We start from the raw sequence: 12,730 nt of genomic DNA on the forward strand, positions 1-12,730 counted from the left end.
GCAAGGCAGTTTTAGACATGGATTGATGCAAGAACAGCAGTATAACTCAGGTCCTGATCTGACTTCCAAATACAAGAGCGGTAAAAGCCTCCTTCGCTTCCTGAAAGCCATCTCACACCACTTGAGCTTTTCGCTGTGTGGAGTATATCTTCGATTCGTTGCGATGCCTGGTGTAAAAAGTGCTCAGCCAAGTCCATTAGCTCTCCCAGGAACTTTATAAACTTAATGCAGTCTATCTAATTGCCCGAGCAAGCAGACATGCTTTCAATGTTATAAAATCGCTGCCAGGGAGAGCGTAACACTTGTGCACAGCTCCCTCCTGGCAGGCAATGCCAGATGCAGCCGGCAGTATAACCCAGGTCTTACCAGCTTCACTCTCAGAATGATAACAGTAATTTAACTGCAGTCTTTAGAGTCACAACACGAGCTTGAACCGATGGCCTCCTGTTGCACTGACATCCTCTCTCTTCACTGCTGAAAAATAAGAAGAATAAATGGGTCTTGCTTTGTACTTTGCCTCATTGTAAAGCCATTGCCGCCATTGATTAGCTTTAAGCATGGTTTCCAAACATGGGTGCGTGATTATTTTGTTCGTGTGCCATACGATTACTGGCAGTGCTCACCTTTTGGAGGAAAAGCCAACAGGAGCAAGTCAATAACTTGGGAGAAGAGGAACCTCGTGTTTCTGCCTTTGTTATCGCAGTGAGTATCGGCACCACTGTGTCAGCCAATGAGTTAGAGGCGGGGCGGGACTTACAGCAAACAGAGTCTATTTGAACAGCCCACTACAGCAAACAGTCTACAGAGTCTATTTAGAAAGAGTCTCTCAGAACTACAGCAAACAGAACTCATGACCGAAACTACAGCAAAGTCTCCCGATAAAAGCAGGGTTATTTCTCCAACAAAATGCAGTAAGTGGAGGATAGTTACATAATACAAATTATGTGCGTAAAATCAAACCCAGTCACTTACAGCAGTGCGGTCTCCAGGCGTGATTGATGAGGAAATTACCCAATCATCACCATTCTGGCCGGGAGTAGTGGTGTCACTGTAGGCAGCCTTTTGTTATAGTAGTGAAGTGGCATGGAATGATATCAGACAGTGAGCCTTCTTTTCATGGATTCGTTTTTTTTCTCTCTTTTTAGCTCATTCTCCTGGCTTATGACCTCGGGCAACCCGTCCCCTACGAGACCACCCAGCTTCTGCAGGTGGCTCTGGACGACATTGACGACAATGAACCACTCTTCCTCAAACCACCTGTAAGGGTATTTCAATAAATGTACTGAATACGGTCAGATGATACCAAGCAACAGCCGGGTTCCGGTAACTCTAGGGACTTGTGTATTTTATATTGAATCAAACGGCACAGAAGGAGGCCATTCAGCCCATCGTGCCTCTTACAGCTCTCTGAAAGAGCTACCAATTAGTCCCATTCCCCTGCTCTTTCCCCATAGCCCTGTAATTTTTTTTCCCTTCAAGTATTTATCCAATTCCCTTTTGAAAGTTATTATTGAATCTGCTTCCACCGCCCTTTCAGGCAGTGCATTCCAGGTCATAACAACTCGCTGAGTAAAAAAACAAATTCTCCTCCTCTCCCCACTGGCTTTTTTGCCGATTATCTTAAATCTCTGGCAACCGACCCTCCTGCCAACGGAAACAGTTTGTCCCTATCTACTCTTATCAAAGCCCCTCATGATTTTGAACACCTCTATTAAATCTCCCCTTAATCTTCTCTGCTCTGAGGAGAACAATTTCTTTGCCCCCCACTTTGTGCCTCATTTTATGAACGAGCAGCTCGACCCTCTCTATAGCCAGTCACCAGCAGCTACTTCAATGGCTATAGGGCGCTCCCATTCCAATTATTTTAATATCTCACGCTGTCATTTATTGCTTTTGGGGTCCCCTCTCCTTTTAAGGGACGTTCTTTGTTCAGGAGATGTGGCCAGTTACAGATCCAAAGCTGCGTCTAATCATCCCACAGGCTGGGTTATCACTTTACTGAATCACTTTGTTTTGTAATAACCTCGCACCACTGTGTTGGTCGCTCTTGTTTGACATGATTCTTGAGGATGAAAACATCAGAGAACATGTCTGTGACTTCATCAGCTATGACTTAGTCAGGAACACTGTCACCTCTGAGTCAGAAAGTTGTGAGTTCAAGTCCCCAGTCCAGGACTTCAGCACATAATCTAGGCTGACTCTTCACTGCAGTACTGAGAGAGTGCTGTATTGCCTGAGGTACTGTCCTTCAGATGAAATATTAAACTGAGACCGCGTCTGCCTAAGCCAGTGGTTTTGGCAGATGTTAAAGTTCCTTTGCTGCTATTCGAAGAGGACTAGGGAGTTCTCCTGGTGTCCTGGCCGACCTTTCTCCCTCAATCAATATCACCAAACGCAGACCATTCATATCGTTGTTTGTGGGCTCTTGCTCTGCACAAAATGGCTGCCTACATAATCATTACACTTCAAAGTAATTCACTGAGACATTTCTGAGAAGCACAAAAAGTTACAGAGTAACAGTTTCAGGACCTTCGGTCCGTCTAGCCCTCCTATCCCCATTGTTCCCTTGGTGCATTTCTAATAACCCTGAAATCCATTTGTTGACAAGAACCTGTCTGGTTCCTTCTTGAAGCCCATTAAGGTTTCTTGTTCCACTGCCTGTGCTGGAAATCTGTTCCACATAATGACCACCCTTGTAGCAAAAAAGTTCCTCCTCCATTTCATAATGAGGTGCTGTATAACTTCTTGACAACTGGTTGACTTGCTAGGCCACTTCTGAGGGCGTTAAGAGTAAACCACGTAATGTCCTCTGATGTTCCCTAGCCTGCCCCCTCCTCCCGGACATAAACAGTTTATAAAGCAACTTATTAGTTAGCGCCTTCTATCTCTCAGAAATATCTCAAAGCGCTTCCTGTACAGTGAATGTCAGAATGCAAGCTTTTCTTTTTTATCTCAGCCACCTCACTTTGCATTTAGCGCATCAAACACGTCTCCCTGTTTTAAAAAGAAAGATTTGCATTAATTTAGCACTTTTATCACATCCCAGAAACAGCTCAAAACGCTTCACATACTCTGAAGTTATGTAGGACAAATGTGCACATGGAATAAAACCCCTGAATTGGAAAATATTTCCATTGGGCAGAGAGCAAAGGAAACTCTGAAAGGATGTTTGTTTTAAATGTTAAGGATGTGAAAGGTTGCTTCTACTTTGAATGTTCGTCCTCCTCCTCCTCTCTCTCTCTCTCTCTCTCAGTACTACGTAGCTAACCCAGTGCTGCACCCTGTGTTTTATTAGAGAAGTTTGCGGTACCAGCCGTTGTTTGTGGCTGAACACTCCAATCCTGCCACGGTCGTGGGGAACGTAACGGGAGCGATCGATGCTGACGAAGGCGCCAATGCTGTGGTCTATTACTTTATAGCAGGTAGGTCCCCGGCCAGTTGAGTTGTGCCTCATTGTACCCAGTATCCTCTCCACCACCGAGAACACTTACTCCCACCTCTGCCCCTCTGACTCCGAAACCTTTGTCCTTTGACACTTCCAGACTCGGCTATTCCAACGCTCTCCTTGCCGGCCTCCCATCCTCCACCTCCATAAAATCCATGATGTGGAGATGCCGGTGATGGACTGGGGTGGACAAATGTAAGGAGTCTTACAACACCAGGTTATAGTCCAACAGCTTTATTTAAAATCACAAGCTTTCGGAGGCTGCCTCCGAAAGCTTATGATTTTAAATAAAGCTGTTGGACTATAACCTGGTGTTGTAAGACTCCTTACATTTGTCCATAAAATCCAACTGGTCCAAAGCTCTGCCAGTGGTGATCTGTCCCCCGCCATGTCCTGTTCATCCATCACTTCCATGCATCCTTGCTGACTTTCATTGACTCCCAATGTCTCCCAACATATTGAACTTAAAATCCTCATCCTCATCTATATATCCCTCCACAGTCCTGCCCAGCCTTTTGCTGCCAGCTCCTCCAGCCATATAACAACTCCCGAATGCCCTGTTCCTTGATCCTGGCCTTCTGTTCGATCCTGCCCCACCATTGGTGGCAGAGCCTTCAGCTGCTTTGGTCCTGACTCTCTGGAACCAAAACCTCAAAACCCATCTCTTCTGCCAAGCTCTCCATCACATTTCCTAATCTCCTAATTCCTGGCACAGTGTCCATTTCTAATGTCCATCTTTGAAGAACCAGGAGCATTTCTCATGGCGCTATGCAAATTCAAGTTGTTGTTGTTATATTGGACGCTACGTTAGTCTACCTCACTATCCTACCTTAACCCTCAATCTCCTACTTCAACCACAGTCTCTGAAGGGCACCCCTTACTGCATTGTACCATTTCCTTTCCACACCAACCATCCTTGTGGTGTCTCTGAATCAGATTTACAATTAGTGCCCAATTAGGAACAGTCTTCTGCAATAGGCCCAAAGCCTCTAGGAACTGCTTTGAGCCTGCCTGAATTAATTTAACCAATAATCTTTACAGCCAATAAGCAAAGATAACTTTTGTCCCTTTAATCCCGGCTGGATTTGAGCTCAGGTCCCAGAGATGAACGTACAATGTGCTTAACCCAAAGTACCACCCTTTTATCTGTAATAATTTAACATAATTTAATATAATCACCATGTAACTACTCAAAAAAAAAAAGAACTCATTAAACTGTTTCTCAATGTAGCTGGAGATCCAGAGAAAAACTTCCAGCTGAACAGGAATGGGCTGCTTAAGGTGCTGAATGACCTGGACCGAGAAACAAACCCGTTCTACTCCATCATCGTCAAGGCCTCCAGCAACCAGAACTGGAGGCCTCCGAGGAGACACAACCGGGTCTTTGACCCCAGCACCGACCTCACCCTCCAGGAAGTCCGTATCTTCCTGGGCGACATCAACGACCAGCCGCCCAGGTTCATGAAGTCCGAGTACACTGCCGGTGGGTTTCCTGATCCGAAGCTTTAGTCAAGGCCAAGAATCTGTTTTCCCATTTCCTTTTTTCATTAATTCCTTCATTAAATGCTGCCGGAACTAATCACGGATTCTAGAGGGGAAGCTGATAGCTTTTCATTCACAATAAAATAGCTGAAAGTGTGGCCAGTTCTGCCATGATGCGGTAGGAATTCACATTGAAACAGACCAATCGACGCTGCCATATTGGGCAGGAACCTCACACAAATCACACTCTCCCAACTGTTTTGATGGTAATTCCAGCCAGCCCACTTGCTTTATCCAGTTGGAGCTTCGGAACATTTTACTGCTGTACAAGCCCAGGTTTTATTGTTGAGAGTCAGAGAGAGTATAAGAATAGGCTTTCCCGGCATTCACCGGAGTAAGGAATGTCCTCCACTAAATCTATAAACCCTTTTTGCCGTAGCCCCATAGTGAAAATAGGATGTCTTCATTAAGCATAGCAAGAGATAGATTGGTTTAAGCAACACTGCAATCAAACAATAACCAGTTTGACAAAACCTTTGATAGTTTTGTGTCTGCCTGAAAGATGATCTATTTTGTTGATTACTATTTTTGCCCCAACTGAATCTAACTCAGCGTTGCCCAAAAGAAATTGCCGATTAGCCACAGATGTGACTATTGCGACACCGTTTTAACATACACACATGAAGTACATTTACCTGTAATAGTGCATGCACTAATTTTAATAGAAAATGCCTTTCATATACTCAGCAGAGGTAAATGTACTTCACACGTGTATATTTACTTAACACACATCTCCCACCATTCAGTAACCAAGGAAGTAAAGCACTCACAATGATCAAAAAACACTCGCTCACTCTGCTCTTCATCTCACCATTTCACCAACAAACGCACAAAAAGGTTAAAGTTCACAAGGATACATGCTGCGAATAGGAGTGTTAAGATCACATGCCCAAGAACGGCGTCTATTACTCATTTTTTATTTACTAATCAGAAATGCAATTAGCCACATCTGGATTCCCAATTAGCCACATGTGACTGATGTATTGAACACCAATGTTAATGAAGCAGTCTTCAACCTTGACTTTTGTACTTTCATCAAAGTCGCTATTTCGAAAGGCTAATCTCCATTTCTGCTGGTGGGATTGATTTGCAAGAAAAGGCAGGCTTCTTTGGGCCTAATGGCCTTTTCCTGTTTCTCGGCTATATATTCCATGTGATGTTGCTTTCCTCTGAATTGTTGTTGCCCGAATTCTTCTAATACTGACAGGTCTTCTTCCTGCCTGTAGGTGTCGCTACTGATGCTAAAGTAGGCTCTGAGCTGATCAGAGTGGAGGCTTCTGATGCTGATATTGGGAACAACAGCCTAATCTTCTACCAAATCGTTAACATCCGCTACATTAAGCTGCAGTCCAATGATTCTGAAGATATTGGGAATGTCTTCATAATTGGTAGGATCTTAAGAGAAATGCACGTCAATATTCCATGGTGTCTCCTGCAAGTCAAGTTTGCTGCTGTGAAACCTTGACACCAAAGCTCTTGATTATTACTCAGTGCTGATATTAGCACTTAACAAGTTGGTGTAAACTTCCTTTGTCCGCGATTTTAACAACAACAATAACTTGCATTTATGTAGCACCTTTAATGTCGAAAAACATCCCAAGCCACTTCATAGAGGCAAAGACAGACGCCAAGCAGGAGATATTAAGAGGGATGACCAGAGGTTTGGTCAAAGAGCTGGTTTTGACCAACTCAAAACCAGCTCTTTGACCAAACCTCTGGTCATCCCTCTTAATATGAGGGAACGATCATTGGCGGCCATACCTTCAGCTGTCTAGGCCCTAAGTTCTGGAATTCCCTCCCCACGCCTCTTTGCCGCTCCACCTCTCTTCCTTTAAGAAGCTCCCTAAAACCGACCTCTTTGGTCACCTGTCCTTATGTCTCCTCCTTTGGCTCGGTGTCAATTTTTGTCTGATTATGCACCTGTGAAGCGCCTTGGGACGTTAAAGGCGCTATATAAATGCAAGTTGTTGTTGTTGTTACACATCAGCAGATAACGTAAGCACAAATAGAACTGAGGTATCTGGGGTCCACAGGCCAGATTGTTGCATGTGGCACTAAGGCTGCAGTTTGGGCAACCTACTGTAAGTTATCTGGAGCGATTTGCATAACCGAACTGAGTTCACTAAAGATAAGACTGAGTAGAGATGCAAACCAGGCCTTCCCCCCACCCCCACTTTCTTTTTGATTTCTCTATTCTACTCAAGGCCAACGTGTAAAGTGAGATGTTACAGGAATGCAATAGAGAAGTACGTCGTTGGTGTTGCGTACTTTCACTTTGGTGACAAGACTTTAGGGCTATTACTGGGGAATCTCGCAGTTTGAACTATTGCCTTTGATTCCACATTTGCAGGGGAGCATGATGGCATTGTGAGGACCTTTGACCTCTTCACGGCCTACAGCCCCGGGTACTTTCTGGTGGACATCATGGTTTCAGACCTGGCTGGACACAACGATACGTCAGTGATCGGGATTTACATTCTGAAGGATGACCAGCGGGTCAAGATCGTTATCAACGAGATCCCTGAGAGGGTGCGAGAGTTTGAAGAACAGTTCATCAAATTGCTTTCCAACATCACTGGAGCCATAGTCAACACAGACGATGTACAGGTAATTGACCCTTGGCTGTTCATTTGGCCACTGAACCTCACTTAAGCTCACCTGATGTGTGTACCATCTACAGGATGCACTGCAGCAACTCGCCAAGGCTTCTTCGACAGCACCTCCCAAACCCGCGACCTCTACCACCTACAAGGGCAGCAGGCACATGGGAACAACGCCACCTGCATGTTCCCCTCCAAGTCACACACTATCCCGACTTGGAAATATATCGCCGTTCCTTCATCGTCGCTGGGTCAAAATCCTGGAACTCCCTTCCTAACAGCACTGTGGGAGAACCTTCACCACACGAACTGCAGCGGTTCAAGAAGGCGGCTCACCACCACCTTCTCAAGGGCAAATAGGGATGGGCAATAAATGCTGGCCTTGCCAGCGACACCCACATCCCAAAAACGAATATTTTTTTAAAAAACAAGCACAGGGGTTCATTTTTAGAGGAATAGAATTGACAAACAGAGAAGTTATGTTAAACTTTTATAGAACCTTGGTTGGACTACACATTGAACACTGTGCACTGTCCTGGTCTCTATATTACAAAAAGGATATTAAGGTAATGGAGAAGGTGCAAAAAAAAGATTTACAAGAATGACACCAGAACTGAGAGGTCATAACTGTCAGGAAAGACTGAACAGGCTGGGGCTCTTTTCTCTAGAAAAGAGAAGGATGAGAGGTGACCTAATAGACAGCTTTAAAATTATAAATGGGTTTGATAGGGTAGATGTACAGAAGATATTTCCACTTGTAGGGGAGTCCAAAACTAGGGGGTCATAAAGATAAGACAGTCACTAATAAATCCAATAAGGAATTCAGGAGAAACTTCTTTACCCAGGGAGTGGTTAGTACGTGGGGTAGTTGAAGTGAATAGCATAGATACATTTAAGTACATGAGGGAGAAAGGAATAGAAGGATATGCTGAAAGGGTTAGATAAAGTAAGGTGGGAAGATGCTCGTGTGGAGCATAAACACCGGCATAGTTGGGCTGAATGGCCTGTTTCTGTGCTATAAATTCTATTTAAGACCAGGAGTGGAGAGTATGTCAGTCTGTAGCTTCCCACCAATACCTTACGATGAGGTATTTTATCGTATCAACCATCCTGTGTACGGTAGGTAGTGTAGCGGTTATGTTACTGGACTTGTACTGGACAGAGGCCTGGATTAATAATCCAGTAGAACATGAGTTCACATCCACCCTCCCCCCACCTCCCGCAGAGTGTGGAGCAAAGATAGCTGAAGGCAGGTGGAGGCAGAGAGTGGGGGACTGGAGAGGAGGCTGGATACGGAAGAGCAGAGTAACACACTGTGTAGGGTTGCCAACCTTCCAGGATGGCCCTGTAATCTCCAGGAATTAAAGACTAATCTCCAGAACACTGCTACAAGCAACCGGGGAGGAAAATCATAGGAGCATTAAAAAAATTGTGTGTTTCTTTTTCATTGAACACTTTTGTTCACTCATTATAAAAATATTGGATTTGGGGTTAAAGGCTGATTGACTGACAGTCAAGAATCATTCAATTGGGTAATGAAGAGCCTAATCACTTTCCAATGGGAAGGCAGTGCACGGGGGACCAATGGCGGGAATGTGGGGGCAGGAGGTTGTGTCGATGCCTCCAGGATTATGTCCATTCCAGAGCTGACAAGCCTGGACTGGAGCGGGTTCCAGAGATAGGCGACAGGGCCGTGTAAATCAGCACATGAATTGGATCCAATGCAACGAACTGCAGAGGCTGGACTACACAACAGCTCTCGGCACAGGGATAGCATCAGTTACTGGGTAAGGAGACCGTTTGTGAGGTCTCAGCAGCAGAAAGCCAGGGTCAGGTTTGTGACTGACTGGTGAAAATATGTAATACTTAACGAACCAAAGCTCTGTCAGTACGGAAAGGAGTTAATGCTTCGTGCCTTTCTTTACAGTTCCATGTCGATAAAAAGGGCCGAGTGAATTTTGCCCAGACGGATGTTCTGATCCATGTGGTGAACAGAGAAACTAACCGGATCTTGGACGTGGAACGGTGAGTTGAGCACTTTCCTTCAGGATGTGGGGTGCAGGCTGACTTACTGCTGTGATAAGGAGTTAAGAACTGGTGCTAATCCCATCAGGATGCTAAAGCACTCAATTTTCACAAGTTCTCTATTTTCGCAATTATTTACAGAAAATTGCGTGTACAAGTGAAATTTAAAGGAATTGGGGCAGCTAAAGGGAAGTGACTCAATCGGGCGACAAAAATGTTACAAGCTTTTAGAAAGTCTCAAAAGGCATCTCAACCTGTTATTAGCCTTTATCAAGGCTGAAAAAGGAGGGCATTAAGAAGTAGCAGGAAAAATGAAGGGAAAGAAACCCACAGTTGAGGTGTGACCCTGCAGGATGGCGCAGCTCAATGCTTGGACCACATGTCATGGCTACTGCACTGACGCTGCCTGAGATGGCTGTGGGGAAGAAGCAAGAACTTGCATTTATATAGCGCATTTCACCACCACAGGTCGCCCCAAAACGCTTTGCTTGAAGTACCTTCGAAGTGTAGTCACTGTTGTAATGTAGGAAACGCAGCGGCCAATTTGCGCACAGCAAGATCCCACACACAGCAATGTGATTATGACCAGATCATCTGATTTAAAGAAGTTGAGGGTTGCAAGTCTGGGAAAGCGAAGGCAGCCATCAGCAACGTTGAATCAATCACGTCCACTAAAGAATCATCAATGCGTGGAATTGATTTCTGGGTAGGTTCTAGGAGATATTAGTCTATTATCTGTGGTTTCTCCTGCGGGAGAAGTATTACTGTCCAAGTAAGAGTGAAGGCAATGTGAGTCAATTCAACATTAAATCAGAAATCCTTTAAGGATATTATCATCAGAAGGTGTTTGATAAGGTCTTTCACAAGGGTATTATGGCTAAAGTGAAAGTTTAATGGAATTAAGGAAGACATAGTCCACTGGGTAATGAACTGACTTGATAATAGGAAACGAAGCAAGGGACTTCTGTAACTAGTAAACTGACCCAGGTTTCAGTCTGGGACGCCCTGCAGGTAAATGAAAGATCGTGGGGTAGATTTTCCAGTCGTTGCAGTGCTTAATACAAGTTGTTCTCTGTGCTGTTTTAATGCAGTTGATTAACCCAACAGTGCCAGTATGAGAACATCACCAGCTGGACAATCTTTTCCTGAGAGTTGTCGCTTGTTGTTTTGATGAATCACAAGTTGCACTATGATGTTTTTTGTTTATTTAAGTGGATCAGTAAAAAAAAAATTACTACACGGGTGAGTTGCCAAAACATGAAAAGCAAGCATAAGCAACAGTTGCCAGGTCATAGAGAATGTTAGTGTCATAAACAGATTTGTGGAATTCAGGGCGAAGGAAGTGATACTGGCACCGTGTACAGAACTGGAGAGATGTTGCAAGGAGCATCCTGTCTGGTTTTAATCACTGTAATTATCAAAAGGCAAAATGGTGTTGGAAACCATTCAACGAGAGAACAAGAGATCTTTGAACTGTGAAAAGAGCTCAATTTGTACTCCTGGATGCGGGAAAAAAGACAATTGAGGACTAAAGAGAGCAATGCAACTCGTTTAAAAAAAAAAACTTGAAATCTGATTGGGTGATAATAAAGAGTACTTTATGCGGAACAAGGAGAAGGGAAACAGATGCACGATTAAAAAATTAAGGAAACGGCAAGTTAAGTTGAGGAGTACCTTGTTCACACTTCACTTACCATGGAATAGATAGCCACCTACTGCAAACACTGACTCCACTGAGGCAGTGAGAAAGGAAATGGATTCATTTCAATTATTTTCTTTTATTCGTTCACGGGATGTGGGCGTCGCTGGCGAGGCCAGCATTTATTGCCCATCCCTAATTGCCCTCGAGAAGGTGGTGGTGAGCCGCCTTCTTGAACCGCTGCAGTCCGTGTGGTGACGGTTCTCCCACAGTGCTGTTAGGAAGGGAGTTAACTGGGACATACGCAGGAGGAAGGTGATTCTGGGACCGAAAGGATGGCACAACCTGGCCTTTTATCTCAGTGCTACACAAGCTGGGACAGGAATTTTCCAGCATTCTTACTGCTCCATGAACCAATTACTGGCCTCAATCACGACCCCAATGGGTCACCACCGTTGTTGCTACTGACTGCCGGGTTACTGTTGAATGCTGAACAGTTTTGTGCAGTGTGGAAGGATTGTGGTGTGCACCGCAGTGGATCGTTAATTTTTTTTTGATTATATATATTAATGACTTGGACTTGGGTGTACAGGGCACAATTTCCAAATTTGCAGATGACACAAAACTTGGAAGTGTGGTAAACAGTGAGGAGGATAGCGATGAATTTCAAGAGGACATAGATGGGCTGGTGGAATTGGCGGACACATGGCAGATGAAATTTATGCAGAGAAGTGCGAAGTGATGCAATTTGGCAGGACGAACAAGGAAAGGCAATATAAACTAAAGGGTACAATTCTAAAAGGGGTTCAGGAACAGAGAGATCTGGGGGTATGTGTGCACAAATCATTGAAGGTGGCAGGACAGGTTGAGAAAGCAGTTAAGAAAGCAGAAGAGATCCTGGGCTTTATAAATAGAGACATAGAGTACAAAAGTATGGAAGTTATGTTGAACCTTTATAAAACACTGGTTCGGCCACAACTGGAGTCTTTGTGTCCAATTCTGGGCACCGCACATTAGGAAGGATGTGAAGGCTTTAGAGAGAGTGCAGAAAAGATTTGCCAGAATGGTTCCAGGGATGAGGGATTTCAGTTACGTGGATAGACTGGAGAAGCTGGGGTTGTTCTCCTTCGAACAGAGAAGGTTGAGAGGAGATTTGATAGAAATGTTCAAAATCATGAAGGGTTTAGATAAAGTAAACAAAGAGAAACTGTTCCCATTAGCGGAAGGGTCGAGCACCAGAGGACACAGATTTCAGGTGATTGGCAAAAGAACCAAGGGCGACATGAGGAAAATAATTTTTATGCAGCGAGTAGTTATGATCTGGAATGCGCTGCCTGTAAGGTTGGTGGAAGCAGATTCAATTGTGGCTTTCATAAAGGAATTGGATAAATACTTGAAGGGAAAAAAATTTGCATGTCTATGGGGAAAGAGCGGGGGAATGGGACAAACTGGATTTCTCCTGCAAAGAGCCAGCACGGG

The 12,730-nt window shown here is 44.4% G+C and overlaps 1 protein-coding gene across 2 annotated transcripts in view; it reads left to right on the plus strand.

Moving 5' to 3' along the window:
* LOC137304018 (cadherin-23-like) overlaps nucleotides 1-12,730 on the plus strand; it is a 223,347-nt gene that overhangs the window by 198,749 nt on the left and 11,868 nt on the right. For both annotated transcript variants that reach the window (XM_067972416.1, XM_067972417.1), the window contains 6 exons: nucleotides 1,146-1,259; nucleotides 3,296-3,422; nucleotides 4,677-4,928; nucleotides 6,214-6,375; nucleotides 7,338-7,594; nucleotides 9,515-9,612. In XM_067972416.1, coding sequence (XP_067828517.1) covers nucleotides 1,146-1,259; nucleotides 3,296-3,422; nucleotides 4,677-4,928; nucleotides 6,214-6,375; nucleotides 7,338-7,594; nucleotides 9,515-9,612 — 1,010 coding nt within the window. The remainder of the gene's footprint in view (nucleotides 1-1,145; nucleotides 1,260-3,295; nucleotides 3,423-4,676; nucleotides 4,929-6,213; nucleotides 6,376-7,337; nucleotides 7,595-9,514; nucleotides 9,613-12,730) is intronic.

Source organism: Heptranchias perlo, chromosome 36 (genome assembly GCF_035084215.1).
Source record: "Heptranchias perlo isolate sHepPer1 chromosome 36, sHepPer1.hap1, whole genome shotgun sequence".
Lineage (NCBI taxonomy): Eukaryota > Metazoa > Chordata > Chondrichthyes > Hexanchiformes > Hexanchidae > Heptranchias > Heptranchias perlo.